This window comes from Microtus ochrogaster, linkage group LG5 (genome assembly GCF_000317375.1).
Source record: "Microtus ochrogaster isolate Prairie Vole_2 linkage group LG5, MicOch1.0, whole genome shotgun sequence".
NCBI classification, from domain to species: Eukaryota; Metazoa; Chordata; class Mammalia; order Rodentia; family Cricetidae; genus Microtus; species Microtus ochrogaster.
The window spans coordinates 38176015-38192772 of record NC_022031.1 but is presented as its reverse complement, the minus strand read 5'-3'; the positions used below and the strand labels follow the sequence as shown (position 1 = coordinate 38192772).

Here is a 16758-nt window from a genome sequence, read left to right as displayed (position 1 = left end):
TGAAACTAACTCTTGTAGACCAGGCTGGCCTCGAACTCACAGAGATCTGCCTGCCTCTGCCTCCTGAGTGCTGGGATTAAAGGCGTGTGCCACTACCATCCGGCTGATAGCTCTATTTTTTTAAAAAATATGTATAGAGTGCTCTGCCTGCATGTATGCTGCAGGCCAGAAGAGGGCACCAGATCTCACCATGTACTGCTGTGAGCCACCATGTGAGCCGCTCAGGACCTCTGGATGAGCAGCCAGTGCTCCATGATAGCTCTATTTTTAATTTTAGTTGCTGCTTTGAGAAACCCCCACAGTGATTTCCATGGCACCAGTTTACACTCTCAGCAACAGTACGTAAGTGTGGGGACATAGAATTCTGTGATTTTCCCATTCATCAACTCTTTCCCACTGCACACTTCAGTTTACATTGGCATGGTCTCCTTTTGTAGTGGTGGCTGTTTTGGAACTCATTGTATACCTCAAGTTGGCCTCAAATCATGGCAATCCTCCTGCTTCAGTCTCTTGAGTGCTTGGATTACAGGACTGAAACATCATTCCTGGATTTTTGTCTTTTACATTTTTTCCAAGATAGGCTCTTACCATGTAGTCCTGGCTGGCCTAGAATTTGCTGTATAATCCAGACTGACCTAGAACCCATAACAATCGGCCTGCTTCTGCCTTTCAGGGTTAGGGTTAAAGGTTTGCGTATATGTTTTAAAGACATGGTCTCACTGTCGTGTGGATTGTGCTCAAACTGTTGAACTGAAGTAGTCCTCCTTCCTCAACCTCTTTAGTAGCTGGGACTATAGGCTTGAAGAGTAAATGTGTAGAGAGGTTCAATATCTTCAAAATTTGAATTTTAGGAAAAAACACACAAAATCATTAATTAAATTAATAACCACATTATCCATACATAGTGAATGTCTATAGTTTACCTAAACTGAAGAGAATGACAATTGGTGCCAAGCCCTTCTTTGATTTCTTTTTGTTTTGCTTTTTACCATAAAGTTTAATTACTGTTCAGAAAAAAAAATGATGGACAATTTTCTCTGAAAAACTGTGTTGGTTTTGTGTGAATTATGGTTATTTGGGAGTGGTGAGACCACTGGTAAGTTAAGTCACCCTGCTTTCTATTCTGAAAATGACAGAAATTCTTGTTACAGTCTGTAAAGATATATGTGCCCTCAACTGGCAGACAGTAAGTGCAAAACAAAGCTGTAAACCTAAGGGCATGCAAAGAGTGCTAAGGGGAGATAAATCTCAGAAGTGCCCAAAGTGGCAACAAGGCATGATTGGCTCGAAAAGGAAGACCTTTAGACACCTTTGTGTAAGAATGTGAATGAATGTAGTAGCTGGAATCCCCATTTTGTCAATTTGTGCTTCCATGTACTGTTGATTCAATTTGCTCATCTGCAATTGATTATATGTTTGTCATCAGATCGGGTAATCCTTCTGAATGGTGCAAATTCTGCTTCCTCTTCCTCTGTTCCAGGCTTTTTCTTTTGGGCCACCAACCAGCTCCCAAATCATGTTGTGGAGACTTACTATTAGTTTTGAATGCTCAGCCTTAGTCTTTTCTGGCTAATCTTTTACCTTAAATTAACCTGTTTCTCTTCAGCTACTTTTTGCCTCAGGACTTTTTACTTTCTTTCTGTATATCTTACTTTCAATGCTCCTCCTGTCTGACTGCTCTCTCCCCCTCCCCTCTCTCCTCCTGTTCTTCCCCTGAGCCTAGATCCCTCCTATTTATCCTCTCTGCCTGCCAGCCCTGTCTGTCTTTCTCCTGCCTAGTGATTGGTCATTCAGCATTTTTTTGTTTGTTTGTTTGTTTTTTTAGATGAATCAGGTGCCTTAGGCAGGCAAGGTGAAACAAATGCAACACATCTGTACAACATTAAACAAATGCAGCACAAACGTCACACACCTTCAAATAGTTAAAGTGATATTCTTCAGCATAAACAAATGTAACACATCTTTGCCTAGTTAAATTACTATTCCACAACATTCCTCTTCATTTTATTTTATGTGTATGGATGTTTTACCTGCATGTATGTTTTTGCATCACCTGCCTTCCTGATATCCAAAGAGGTCAGAAAAGGGGTCGGATCCTCTGGAACTGGAGTTAGAGATATGGTTGTGGGGAGTTGATCCTGGGTCCTCTGGAAGAGGAGTCATTACTCTTTTTTTTTTCATTTTCAAGACAGGGTTTCTCTGTGTAGCCCTGACTGTTCTGGAACTCACTTTGTAGACCAGGCTGGCCTCAAACTCACGGAGATCTGCCTGCCTCTGCCTCCCACGTGCTGTGATTAAAGGCGTCGCCTGATTCACCAGTCACTTCTTTATGAAAGAAAGCTAAAGCATTTCTGGTTTCATTTCCAGGATCTGTACTATTTAGCTTTTCAACAAACATGCTGAGAAAAATAGTGAAATCAGTGGGGCTATAGCTTCATTCACCACAACATCCAGATATTTTTTTCCGGTGAGGGCAGAATATCATGTGAATCTTCTCTGTCAATGAAACCATCTGTTTTGGTCGTGTTGAAAAGCTTTTGGAATTCCTGGATCCGTAACTGTTCACATATGGCAGACATACCAGATATTGCCCTCTGAGGGGCTTGTTGGTGATCTTGGTCTTGGTCCTTTTTATTACTAAAGGTCTATTTGCTCAGAGCTCTCAAGGGTTAACGAAATTCTCTCTTTTCATAGCCCACAGTCTTTGAGAATGTTCATTGCTAGAGCTCATTTCTGCAACAAAACACTTCACCATGAGGAAACTAAAGGAAGAAACCAGCATTCGGAATACCAGCTTTCTGGTTCTGCTTTGCTCTGAAAACGGAAGAACCATGTATTGCTGGCAAATGCCCACCAGGTGGCAATGTGATACAGTAGAGCAAATGTCCCAAGACCTCGGCTTTCTGAGTCTTGATTTTGGACAAATTATTTAACTTCCTGCAGCTCAGATTCCTCCTTGAGATACTCTTGACCTGTATCCCTTACAGCATGCTTATGAAGAGCGTATGGTATGGTGGACAAGAAAGCACTTTAAAATATACGGTGTTCTTGTGCCAGCTCATGAGTTGTCATTGGCCACTCAAGTGCCCCAGAGCGTCCCCCAAAAGACTGATTTCGGCAGCTTCTGTACTACTTTTGCTTGCTCCTTCTCCATCACATGTGACCAAGCCTTAGAAAGCTTACCAGAATACAGCTCGTGAGACTCAGGACTTGCTTGCTCTTGTGGTGGGCCGGGGTGGGGATGAAGGGTAGTATTCTTTAATCTCTTCTGTACCTTTTTTTCCTAGCATGACCCATGCCAGTCTAGAGCCCTAGTGCAGGTTGGATTGAGGTCAGGTGAGTAAGTCAGAGAATTTATGAAAGAAATATATGGCACGAAGAATAAAAGAAGAGTCACAAATTAGTCTTCTATCCAAATTTGTATTAGTTTTCTTACTGCTAATTCTGTTTCCTGTTTGCCATGCAGTCTGTCACCACTATTCACAGCTGTAGTGCCCTGGGTGCCTTGGAACTGAACTCAGAACACACGCCCCTAGGCGGTTATTTTCCAGCAAAGAGCCTCTTCAGTGGTGTTCTTAGTTCAGGATCTCTCTCTCCAAATGAACTTTGTTTTCACAAGATAGGATCCTCAAAGGCTGGGATTCTGCCCTTAAGGCTATTTTCTCATTATCTCCATACAGAGCATAAGTTTGTTCATCTTAATATTTTATTATTCCATTTTCATGTGTGTGTGTGTATGCCTGTTTTTGCATATGTGTAGGTCCATGTGTATGTGTGTGTGCATATACACATGCTTTTTTGAGCATAAAGTAGTATTTTTGCAGTGTATCTCCATCAACTCATATTTATAAATACTGATTAATGCAGGAATCTGATTTCTAATTATTTCTTAAATTTATTTTTATGTGTTTGGGTGTTTTACCTGCATGTGTGTGCAGTGCCCAAGAGAGCTGTAGAGGGTGTTGATTCTCCTGGGACTGGAGTTGCAGGTTTGTGAGCTGTCATGTGGAGTAAGATAAAAAAAATGCAAATAAAAATATTTGTATCTACTTTTAATTTTTATCTGTGTAATTCCTTTGACTAGTTCTCTTTATTTCATGTAGATCTGAGTTACTTCTTAGTTTCCTTTATGTCAACCTGAAGGGCCCTTGAGGAATTTTCGGACATATTTACCGGTGAGTAATTTTCTCAGTATTTACCTAGGGATGTCTTGATTTCTCCTTCAGGGTTTTGTTTGAGACAGAGTCTCACTATGTAGCTCTGGCTGTCCTGGAACTCACTAAATAGACCAGACTGGCTTTAAACATCCAAATATCCACCTGCCCTCTCCTCCTGAGTGCTGGGATCAAAGGTGTTATTTTGTTAGTGTCTGACTTTAGCTTTACCACCCTTCAAGTTTCTCTCAAATTTGCTATCTCTAGTCTTTCTGCTGTGGTTTCTTCATTGTGGGGATGAAAGCAGTGACCCCCCCCCCCATTCCCTGTCTCCTTCATTTTTGATAGGTAGTTTTTCTGGGTATAGAATTTCCCTCCAACACTTGGATTATATCATATGTGCTTTCTGATTTGAACAACTTCTGATTATAATGAGCTCCAAGCCTTACTGAAGCTGGATGCAATCTGTCCAGCTTTGTGTCTTTTCATTGTCCCCACACCCACCTGGGATTACTCTTTTATTGTGCTGGAATTGAACAAGGCCTTTCACATGCTAGGCAAGTGCTCACCAATGATCTCCATTACTGAGCTTTTCGGGTATACATATTAATAAGTTCTCACATCAAATTTGGAGAATTTTCAGCCATTTCATCTTCCTCTTTCTCCGCCTCCTTTTCTTACCTTCCTTCTAGTGTAGGGAATCCAACCCAGGACTTTTGCACATTTCTTACTTTCTCTTCTCTGTTTCTAGAACTTCTATTATTTACATTTTGCTTGGTGGTGTTTCACGGGTCAAAGGTTTTCTCCCCCTTTCTTTATTATTTTCTCTCTCTCTCTCTCTCTCTCTCTCTCTCTCTCTCTCTCTCTCTCTCTTTATTTATTATGTATATAACATTCTGCCTCCATGTATGCCCACACCACCAGAAGAGGGCACCAGATCTCATTACAGATGGTTACAAGCCACCATGTGGTTGCTGGGAATTGAGCTCAGGACCTCAGGAACAGCAGCCTGTGCTCTTAACCACTGAGCCATCTCTCCAGCCCCCTCTCTCTATTCTTTTTTTTTAAGGTTATTTTTTTAAAGATTTATTTATTTATTATATGCACAGTGTACAGCCTCCATGCCTGCAAGCCAGAAGAAGGCACCAGATCTCATTACAGATGGTTGTGAGCCATCATGTGGTTGCTGGGAACTGAACTCAGGACCTCTGAAAGAACAGTCAGTGCTCCTAACCTCTGAGCCATCTCTCCAGCCCCCTCTATTCTTCAAATTGAATAATTTCATTGACCTATTTTTTTTTTTTTTCCTGAGACAGGGTTTCTCTATGCAACAGCACTGGCTGACCTGGAACTCGCTTTGTAGACCAGGCTGTTTTCAAACTCACAGATATCCACCTGCCTTTGCCTCCCAAGTGCTGGGGTTAAAGGAGTGAGCCACCACACCCGACTCATTGACTTATCTTTAAGTTTACTGGTTTTTGTCTGTCTTCCTAATCTGTTAATATGCCTATCAAAAATTTCATTTCAGATATTGTATTTTTCAACTCCAAAGTTTCAATTTGTTGACTTAAAAACGTCTCTCTCTTTCTGTATTTTCCTTTCTTCTTTGTGTGTGTGTGTGTTTTGAGACAGTTTCTCTGTGTAGCCTTGGCTGTGTATTTTACTTTCTTACATGCATGAATGTTTTGCTTGAATGTATGACTGTGCACCAATCCATGCAGTGGCTTAAGGAAGCCAGACGAGGGCATACGCTCACCCAACTGTGAGCCAGTTGTGAGAGGGCGCTCTATGACAGACTGCGGCTGTGGAGGGGCAGTGCTCAGGAGCAGAAAGCTAGAGGGGCTGGAGAGCACATCACAGAGAGCAGCAGCTTTTCAGTTTCCTCTTTAGAAGGATATTGGAGATTTGGAAATTCGCTCGTAATCCAAAGAGGCTCAGGAGAAGTGAGGTCCAAGTCATAGTCAGAGATCCTGACATCCAGTGAGCTGAGAGGTGTCCAGAAACTAATGTTTGAGTGACTGAGTGACTCCAATGGCTAAGATGGTTCACGATCAGGGTAGCAGAGTCTAAAGACATCTTATTGTCATACAAAAATGGAAAAATGATTGCCATAGTTATTACAGAATCACACACACACACACACAATCACTCACATACACTAAAAACTTAAATCCAATAAAGATCCACCCAGGAAACACTCCCTAGTTTCTTTATTTTCATAAAGTTCTACCCTGCATTCCCCCTTCCTCTCTCCTTCCTCTCCTCTATCTAGTGTGTGTGTGTGTGATATGCATTTCAACAGAAGCTTATCTTGCCTCAGGTAGCCTGTTTTCTAGGACCTCAGGGTCCCGTGGTCCCAGGAGAGTGTGTTCAGTGAAGATATGAAGACAGGACAATTTCTTAGGTCCTGTGTGTTCACAGAAGGGCTGGAAGGAGAATTCTGGTCCAGGACATTCAGATCCTCAAGTTTTAGGTCTCAGGGAAGACACAAGATAATATTTAGCCTCAAGTGAGACCACTTTAGAATTCCCAGTGAAGGAGAGAATGAAGTAGATTTATGCAGGGTGGGGTCCACCCTGCCATAGCAGACATCTTTGTGATCCAGAACCCCTGGTTTGGGGAGTAGTAGAAGAGCCTCCCACAGAAGTGGGAGGACAGGAGCCTTTGTCAGTGTTTCTGCACAGGATGAAGAAAGGTCAGAAAGGTCCCAAGAAGCCCAGTGTTCACCTGTGGGGGGCCAGGCCCAGCAGAAGGCAGCTATCCTTGTGCTACCGGGGAAGTGGTCTCAAGACTGTCTTGGGCCTCTCTCTAGCAGTGTGACTGGCATACTTGAAGGTAGCCATTCCTGTAACCACAGGGTTCGTTCCTACCCAGACCCAAGGGGAAAAGGCGCAGTGGCCTTTTTGTAGTATTAACCAGGCTCTGAGATTCAGGGTTGTCTAGCAGGGACAGGCAAGTCAGGCACCAGGACAGACATCCTCAGAAAATGGTGTGATTCAAGGAGTAGCAACTCTGGTTAGTGCCCTTCGCAGAACCCAGATCCCCAGCCAGGCCTGCCAGCATGCTCTAGCTACATTCTTTGTACCCAAACTTTAAAAAAAATTAGTTTTATTATTTTTAATTAATTGTGCATGTGAATGAATGCAGGTTCCTGAGGAGACCAGGGCTGTCAGGTTCCCCTGAGCTACTGTGAGCTACTTGATGTGTGTCCTGGGAACTGAACGTGGCTCCTCTGTAAGAACAGGAAGTGCTCTTAGCTGCTGAGCTATCTCTCCAGCCCACTTGGTGGCCAAACTGTCTTTGGGAGTGTGCCTGTTCTCGTCAGTCAGAAAGTCCTCCATTCCCTCCAAGGAATACAATGTCTCTAATTCAAAGAGAAGTTCAGACAAGTCTGTTAGCTCTCATGTTGACACAGCTTCTGAAGAGAATAGGCTCTGTTTCTTACAGACAAGGGCATCTTCTCCACAGACAGCTGGGCTGTGACTTCTAGCTTTGTTGTTTGGGGTATATATTCCAGAACTCCAAAAAGTCAGAGCTTACAGGAAGAAGAGGTGGGCTCCCGTTTAGACTGAGGTTGTTTGGCTTTTCTGGGAGTGATCAGGGCTCTGAAGGAGTCTCACAGTGCCCCTGCATTCCTGCCTGCACCCCGGGGGCCCTGCTCCTGTTCAGAGGCCATATTTTTAAAATACTTTATTTTTTTTCATAATACTGTCATTACAAAAAAATACAAAAAACTACTATAAAAACATTCAGGGGCTTGTCAAAGTGAGAAAACCTAAAGACCCCACCCCAGGACCAGCTGAAGCAGTCTTCTCCCATCTCCTTCACTATTAGACTTTTATACAACTGTGGGAGTGAGGTGGGGCTCACACAGGTAGAGAGGGGCTGGAAATCTCCGACACAGCCTCCAGAAAGGTAAGAAATAAGTAGCTTCACATATCACAAAAGTGGGGTTTGGAAGTTTGGGGTGGCTAGACCCTGAGTTCAGAGATGTGGGGAGGAACCTATGATCCTGAATCTCTTGCGGGGGAGTAGCTGCCACCTGACCCCAAAGCCCTTTCCTTCCTGACAGTGGCTGGGAGATGGGTCCTGCCCCACCTCTTAGCTGTAATGCTTCAGCCCCTCTTTTCTCTATCCTTGAACACTCCTCAGAGCAGCGGGGGAGCGGACCTTCCAACTTGGTGGCTGTAGGGCAGGGCAGCTGTTGGGGAGGCTCCTGAGTGGGGGCTCACGTCCCTGCCCCAAATGAAAAAGTGTCTCGTGCTCAATGGATGGCCTTGTTCATAGGTAACGACCTCTCTTTCCTATGTCCTCTCCTCTTGTCTCCCAGAGAGACACAGACCACTTCAGGCAAGTGCTTCGTGTGCATGAATACTTGTGGGTTAGTCTTGGACACTACAGACCTGGGGGGGGGGGGTCCTTTCTGTCCTCGTTCTCCAGAAACAGGAGGACGCCAAAGGGAAGGGAGAGGAAAGGGTTAGCAAGGCTGAGGGGGGGAGGAGGACATGCTATTTACAGGCATGGACAAGGACTCTAGATCTTCAAGTAGCACTCAAGTCACTCTCCAGCCCCTGGAGTGGGGACTGGATTCAAAGCTAGTGACAGAAAATTGACCCCTGGCCTGGGCTAGCTCTCCCCACCTCCCTCCCATTCCCCCAAAGCAGCCCAGCTCTGAAAGGGGTTGGGGACAGGAACGTTTTCCTGAAAATCAGTGACTTTTTTGTTTGCGTTTTAGAAAAGTGCCAGTGTCCAGTGGACATCCAGCCAGGTCCCCATGAGATGGGGTGAGTGTGGGGGTATTGCTGTGGTAGGCTCCAGACTGGCCGGGGCAGAGCCTAGGAGCAGGGTAGGTGCTGCTTAAGGATCTGCCGGGTCTGTGGTGTTAATCTGTCTGGGAATCGAACTTTGAACTCAACAATAAGGTCTCCCCGCTGAGTGGGCACCTTGGGGAAGGGGAGGCCCTCTCCACGGAGTCTCTTCACGGTGCCTGGCTTGATTACATCATTGCAGGGCAAAGGGATCACTCGGCCATCAATGGTGGGAATGTTCACAGTGCAGCCACACAGCGCCTGGGGAAAACAAGGCAGAGAGTGAGGCAAAGGGAGGAGGAGAGTGGGGAGAAAGGAAGAAGATGTACACAGGGTGTGGGAGATGTGAGAAAGAGACGCTTCCTATCAGACAGACAGACAGACAGACAGACACACACACACACATGCGCGCGCGCCCCACCTCCTTGAGGCTGATCAGCGCACTGTAGAGCACATTGGTGCCATCTCGGCGGAAGTGTGCATGAGGCTTGTCTTTGAGCACGAAGACAATGTCGGCTGGGATGTTGTCAGGTGTGGCATCACCCTCTTTGGGGAAGGTGATCTTGGTACCTTCCTTCCAGCCACGCTTGATGACGATGTGCAGGATTTTGTCCTCAGTGCGCACAGTTCGCCCATCAGGGTTAAGGCGCCGTCTTGTGATCTTCATACGCTTAGTGGAGCCATGGTAGATCTCCTCCAGGGACACCCGAAGCTCATGCACCACAGGGGGGTCCTGCACCTTGCGCCGGGGGTACAGCTGTTCTGGGGCTCGCCTTGGACCCCTACTCAGCCCATTGAAGCCAAAGCGGCCAAAGGCACCAAATGGGTCCTCATCTTCATCCACATCCATGTCATCTGGGTCAAAGCCACTGAAGGGCCGAGTGGAGCGGCTGCTGGCAAAGAAGATATCGAAGGGGTTGGAGCCACCAAAGAAGGAAGCAAAGGTGGCATGAGGGTCCCCATGAAAGGTGTAGTGAAAGGAGCCACCGGAACCACCTGACGTACCACCGCCGGTCTTGAGGCCTAAAGGGGAGGAGAAATTAGGGGCAGTGTGGCCCATCCTGGCCCCATCCCAGTCTTTCCCCTGCCTGCTAAGCTGCCAGTTCATGGACCTAGAGAAAGAAGCAATCTTTAACCCCTGCAGAGAGGGTAACAGTATAAAAAGTGTTGGACAAAATTAATATCCACTCAACTACATATTTAGGAGCAGATATCTGGGTATGGTGGTGCATATCTGTAACCTCAATATTCAAAAGACTGGGTAGGGGACTGAGTTTCAGGTCAGTCTGGGTTGTGCGGTGAGACCTGGTCTCAAACACAAACCCAGGCAACCTGCATCTTGAGATTCCATCAGGCTAGTTAGCCAGTGAGTTGAAAAGTTAGGACTAGGGGACTTAGGAGATAGCCTCTGTTATGTAATTCTTCCCACTTACTCAGTCCAAACATGCCTCATAAAAGCTTGGGCAGCTGGCCTCATATCACATGACAGACTATACCTGACTCCCAAATCCCTGTTTACTTCCCAAGACACACAGAGCTAGAAACAAGCAGACAGGGTTTGACCACAGAGGGGCTAGTAAGTGACCGGTCCTAAATGACGCGTGGACACAAGCCAGGAGGAACCCTGCTTTGGTTCTTCTTCATCCTTCCCTAACTTTTGCTCCAACAGGAAAGCGAGAGGTCTCAAAAAACAAGGGAGCTCATTGACATGGAAATGGAAAACGATTTTTCTAGAAAAAACTCAATTACTTTCTTCCCATACTCTGGTCCCATGATACACAGCTTCAGAGACTGTCATTCACATATTGTACAGACATAGGCGCCAATGGACCAGCTTCCCCAGAGTGACACCACACCAGCCCTGCATCTCACAGCTAATGTGGAGCAACCACCACACAGTGGGCTGACCGCAGATGCTCTCTGGAGTTGGGTCTTGTCTCAGGGACTCGGATTTCTGGATGGTATTTTTATGGTAGGTGTGTGATGGAGTAGTGGGAAGTATGGGGGAGAGGATTAACACAGACCGATTCAGGGCTAGGGCCCCTCTCATTGAGACTTATTTATTTATTTAGTGCTTCTGGGATGGATCCTAGGGCTTCGTGTACTGTGCTGTAGCACTAGACTATATTCTTAGCCCTCTTTGAGCCTTTTATCTAAAATTTCAATTGACCTTGGGAACCTGGGCCTAAGCTATCCTCTTATTTCATGGGACCACGAGGACGGGTTTGGGTTTGATTAGAGAGGGCAAGCAAATAGCAGGCATTCAGGGGCTTGTGGCTGCTGCCTCTGAACCTCTCACCTAAGACTTGGGGTCTGTTCTTCTGTTAAAGGCTAACTACGAAGCAAGTTTACGAAGCTGGGCAGAGCTTGCTGAGAGAGCAGGAGGCTGGACTGAGAACAAGAGGTGGGTAATTCTCACTGTGGGGACTCTACCACACCACCCCACTTCAAAGAGAACAACTTGTCCCAAGCCAGAGCTGCACACACACTCCGTGCACAATTGTTCTGGCTGGCTGGTGAGGAAGAGGCAGAGTAGACAGAAATAGACCTGACTTTCCAAGGCAGTCTCTCCCTCCTCCAACCCAGAGGTCTTCCCTGGGCCACAGAGATCTACACCAGAACCTAGGGGCTCTGCCTAGGGTTCGAGTCTGGGTGTTTCCTTCACTTGGGCTTGGGCTTGTATGTGGTGGGGGAGGAAGTTTCTCAGTAGCTTCTCCAGCTCCTTCTCTTAACAAAGGTTAGGTTAAGTGCAGGAGTAAATGCAATTCTGAGACAGGCCATGTGAGGCGTGGCGCCTGCACTGCCTGTCTTCTTTCCCCACTCCCATCCTTCCCTTCCTCCCTCCCTAGCTGGGAGAATGCTGGGGATTCAGGCAGGTGCCTGATCTCTCTGAGAATTGGCAAGTCTAGGAATGATCAGGGAAAAATGGAATAAGCTCACAGCATGGAGACTAAAAAGTGGGGGCTGGGAAGACAGGGCACAGGGAGGAAAGCAGTAGAGACGAACAAGACACAAAATGAAGAGGGGACGGAAGGAGCATGCTCTTGAGCCCCTGCCTTTAATCAGACATGGTACATGCCATTAGCCGGTCTCATTCTGTGCACACGCTGGGGAAGGTGAAGAGGAGGACAGTGTGAGAGAATGGTGCATGTCGTTAGGAAGGGCAGGTCTTCCCAGGAAGGAGAGTCCTCAGCTGTGACAATGTCTCTTAATATAGCCTGACAGGTGCCTGTGGCTGGCGGGTGGCAGGCGGGCCCCGAGGGGCAGGCCCAGAATTAGCAGCTACATCATGCCCGTGGGATGTGCTGGGAGGAGCCACGCTCTTAGAGGCTTTATTTGGGCCTTTCCTGCTGTCCGCCCTGTGCATGTCCACCAGCTGCCCTAGGGATGGGGTAAGATGCCAGCAACATCTCCCCTTCCACTCCTGGATCCCTGCCACTTCCTCTGGGAGACAAATCTGTGCTGCTGGCCCGAAGTGGCTAAGGGTTGGGGGATGGTGGCCACAACCATTTCCACTCAGAACTCTAGTGGTTAATTCCCTGGCTGTTCAAGGGCCAGACTTTTATGCTGATGAATGTAAATGCCGTCCTCAGAGAGTCACGGCTGGCTCTCACCAACCTTTCAGATCAGCCAATGAAGCAGCGGGGACTTCAGGCAGGACTAATAAGGCTGGGAAGGAAAGAAGGTAGGAGGAGAGGGGGAGGAGGCCTCTGGCTCAGACTCCAGCCTCTCTAGGGCTAGAAGGGGACAAGAGAGGGGGAAGAGATAGATGGGGAGGAGAGTGAGCAGGGACCAGGTAGTGAGTGAGCAGGCTGTGCTCTAAGGAAACTTGCCTCCTTCATCACACTAGGAGAGCTGGCCCACCCAGGGGTCCAGGTTTGGTCCGCTGTACACCTTCTTACCTTCCTCCCCATACTGGTCATACAGGCTCCGTTTCTTAGGGTCACTCAGCACGTCATAGGCCTCAGCAATCTCCTTAAACTTCTCCTCAGCATTGGGTTCTTTGTTCTTGTCTGGGTGGTATTTCAGGGCCATCTTCCGATAGGCTTTCTTGATCTCATCCTCATTGGCCCCTGACGGGATTCCGAGAATCTTGTAATAATCTTTTCCCATCACAGCCACTGGACCGGTGCTGGGCTCCTTGTTTCTGAAAGAATCCAAGTCCAGTCTTTGGTACCCTGTTCTCTACAGCCCAGCCCCACTCCTGATGATCCTGCAATCCTTAAAATGACTCCCTGTGTGACCTTCAATAGGTCATGCCTGTCCTCTGGGCCTCTCTCTCCCCATCTGTACAATGAAAGTCTTGGGCTAGATGATGCCTTCCAGCTCTGACATGCTAGGATTCTGTGATCCTTTGTGGTCCACTTCTTGGGGCCAGCCTGAGGACCCCTGGGAGGCCCTTCTGAGTGAGATGGCTCTGTAGACTGACAGACGCACAGAAGCTGGCGAAGGTCAGCGGACTGAGTGAGGTCACCTGAACTTCGTAGTCTTCCTACGCCACACCTCAGGCATGGTGCCCGGACTGAGGACAGCTGGGGTAGTAGCCCAGGACCGGGACCAGGCTCCAGTCTTCGGCCAAGTTGAACCAGAGTATGGGAGTTTGGAGTCTTTTCTGCCACTGGGGACCCTAGATCTCTCTACCCTTTCTCCCCAGACTATACTAAGGTACACGTGTAACTCAGATCACAAGATGACTCACAGCCTTGGAACCTGCTGTTTCTAACACCCTCATTAGCAAGGGGGGGCACTGTCTATCCCTCGTTTCCCAGCATCTACGCCCTGACGTGGGAATACATGTCTACATGGCCTAAGCACCAACGGTAGTGAACAAAAGCATCAGAGAAAAGGCTTTCTTAAGCCTCGCTGCCAGGAGACAGATGGACACCAACCACCTTGTCCTAAACACCTTTGTTGAAGCCCCTCCTCTACCTGCTCCTACCATTTAGGACCCGACTCCTTCGATAACCCCTTCTGAGTGGGGTTCACAGACACCAATGTACCCTTCCGCTCTAGCCTGCTCTCATCAATGGATCTGTGGACAATATGAAGGGAGTGGCCAGATGCTGTTCTTTAGAGGGGTAGCCAGCCCTTGTCAAAACAGGGAGAACCAGAGTCTTTCCAGCAATGTCTGGCAGCCACAGCTGAGGCCTGTTTTTCTGACCCTACTACTTCACAGTAGTGAGGCGTACAAGGTATCTCGGCAGGAAGGACTAAGGGCTATGTCGGGGTGAAGCCTCGGGGGCTCCATGTAGGCAGGGAGAATGGCCTTAGCTCCTGGCCCTATAGGGCCTGCTGCAGGTGGCTAGGTTGACTCATGGCTCTGGGAGTCACCTCACTCTGACAAAGAGAAGGCACCATAGAGGCGGGTACTCCCCCATTTCCCCACATCAGTATGTCACGCCTGTGGGGGAGACAGGAGTTGGGGGAGGCAGGGAAGAAAGAGCATCTGGGGGAGGGCAGCCATTTTCGGAAGCGGCATTAGCAGTCTGAGAGGGAGATGGGGTGGTCTGCCATCTTTGCCTCAGCCCACACTTTCTTTACCCCTGGGTTGAAAGAAACCTAGAACAGCAACAGGGTGCCAGAAAAGTCCAGCAGGTTCTAGGCAGAGGGGCAAGTGGCATAGCCTACAAGCCCGCCCACCTTTTGTGGTCCTTTCATTACCTCTTCACCACTGCCAGCTCCCTCCCTGGCATCCACCTGCTAGCTATTCTCGACCCATAATTCTCTTGCCTCCACAGACACAGGGCAAACTCTCGGGACCTGCCTCCTTTCCCACCTTTCCACCCTCCTTCCCTCTCCCTCCCCGCAAGCCACGTGGCAGAATGACAAAGGAGCACCATGACATGGCCCTGTCTTTGATGAATGAGGAATATGTTGGGGTAGAGCTAGGAATGAAAAAAATAAGGATAAAGAGCGAAAGGGACTGTCAAGGACAGGGAGGAGTGGGTACTGACAGGGCATGAGAGATGACAAAGGAAATGGCCGAAGTGGAAAACAGGTGACCGATGGCTTGAGAGGGAGAAGGGAGGAACTGAAATATCGGAGATGGTGTGGAAACAAAGAGTTTGAGACAGATGAGTGATATGGGGGACAATTCATTCAAATGATCAGGTGAGGCCAAAGGATGTCACAGGGTGAGATGAGGATGCAAGGGAGGAAGGAGGGAGGAAGTGCAGGGAATGGTTGATGTGGAGAATCGACTCGGCATGGGTATGAGTGCCCTTCTCAGGAGGGACTTACCGAAACTTTACAAACCCATTCAGCGTCCACGCTCGAAGTTTTAAGGGCTCCAGCTGAATTTTAAACATCAAGCTGGCTAAGAAGTCTTCTCCCCAGAAGTGTGGGAAGCTCCGGAAAGCTCCTCGAGCCTGTAGTGGGGGTGCTGCTGGGGGTGGGCAGGAGAGCACTGTGCGCTTAAACATGCCCAGCCAAGCCCCTCACCTCTGATCGCTCCACCGGAGCCTGCTTGGGACGCTGTAGCTCTGGCAGCCACCTCCTCAGATTCTCAGAGGCCCTTGCCCAGCAAGGCCTGTCCCGTGCCGCAGGAGCTGGACCTGATCCCCAGGTGCGGAGTGGAGGGAGAGGGTCCAGCGGCCACCTGCTCTCAGGTACAGCAGTGTCTGGCTGAATGTGAGTGGCTGTACGGCTGTGTGACAGTGAGGCTGGAAGTGACAGTATGTGCTTGTTGAGTGGCAGCGTGTGTACCTGTGACAGGTGTGATAGTGAGGGCCTGAGAGGCAGTGAGCTCCTCTCGCCTCTCTGGGGAGAACCTAAGCCCAATCTCCAAGAATCTACTCAATGAAGTCACTGACGGGGAGTCTCCTCCTCCGCAGATGGGCGGGGAGGGGCGGGGCTGAGCCGAGCCTGGCCCGGACAAAAGGCGCGGCGGGGAGAGGAAGGAAGGGGGTTCGCGCGGGGGAGGGGGTCGGTGATGTCACCCCAACTGGCTGGCTGGCCTGCTCAGAAACGCCTCTGCCCGGGGCAACCCAATCCGACCCGTCCCAGCCCGACCCTCGTCGCAGACACCCAGCACCTGGCAGACCCCAAGCTTCCAGGCCCCAACACCCCTATGGCAGAGGCTATGGACCCTTGGTGTCCCCCTTCCCCCCCTCCGGCTCCGGACCTGTCTTCTCGACGCCCCACTCCCGGGACCCCCGAGTCCTCGCTCAGCGCCCTCACCGGTGAGGAGCTGCGGGCGCCGCCGCGGTCCTTCTATCAGCCGCTGCCCCCTCCCCCGGCTCCGGCTCCGCCGCCTCCACTCGGGACAGGAGTCGCCTGCCCGCCGGCCGCAGACAGTGGGACCGGGAGCCCGCCCCCACGGCTCCGCCTCCGGGCTTCCCATTGTACTGTCTTCCCATCACTCAGCTCAGACTCTGCTATGATTGGACATCTCTCAACGAGCGTCCGGGTGATAGCCACCCCTTCTCCGCCCCTGTCACCCGGCCACACGCGCACACATTCCGGGCAGTGATTGGTGTGGGTGTGATTGGTGCCCTCCGGAATCAATCAACCACACCTCTTCTCCATCTCGTCATGTCATTGGTGAAAAGGACAGAGGGCGTCAACTCCAGGCGCCCTTTGATTTTATTGGCTCGTCCCTGTGACTTCGACCCAAGCCAGCCGGGCAACTATATTAGTCCAGTTTCCAGTATGAGGTGAGCCGTGCTGGCAACTGCTTGAGTCCAGGGAGAACCTTCTGGAATGAGTTCGGCCTCAAAGACCACCTAATAGGAAAACTGCGTTCTCCACTTGGCGGTGACAACAGTCATTCTTTCCTTTCTTCATTTAGGAGAGTC

General features: G+C 48.9%; 1 protein-coding gene across 5 annotated transcripts; it reads right to left on the bottom strand.

Annotated features, from left to right (window-relative positions):
- Window positions 1-6367: 6367 nt before the first annotated feature.
- Window positions 6368-16333, bottom strand: Dnajb5 (DnaJ heat shock protein family (Hsp40) member B5). 5 transcript variants are annotated; one of them, XM_005362052.2, is made up of 5 exons: window positions 16142-16333; window positions 15203-15347; window positions 12865-13109; window positions 9384-9985; window positions 6368-9223 (listed from the first exon to the last, which is right to left on the bottom strand). In XM_005362052.2, the coding sequence occupies exons 1-5, from the start codon at window positions 16302-16304 to the stop codon at window positions 8990-8992; spliced, it is 1389 nt and encodes a 462-aa protein (XP_005362109.1). In that variant the 5' UTR covers window positions 16305-16333; the 3' UTR covers window positions 6368-8989. The 5 variants fall into 5 exon arrangements, with proteins under 5 accessions (XP_005362109.1, XP_013207380.2, XP_013207378.1 ...); XM_013351926.2 differs by having other exon boundaries at window positions 15203-15344; XM_013351924.2 differs by having other exon boundaries at window positions 15203-15624; window positions 16142-16208.
- Window positions 16334-16758: the final 425 nt, after the last annotated feature.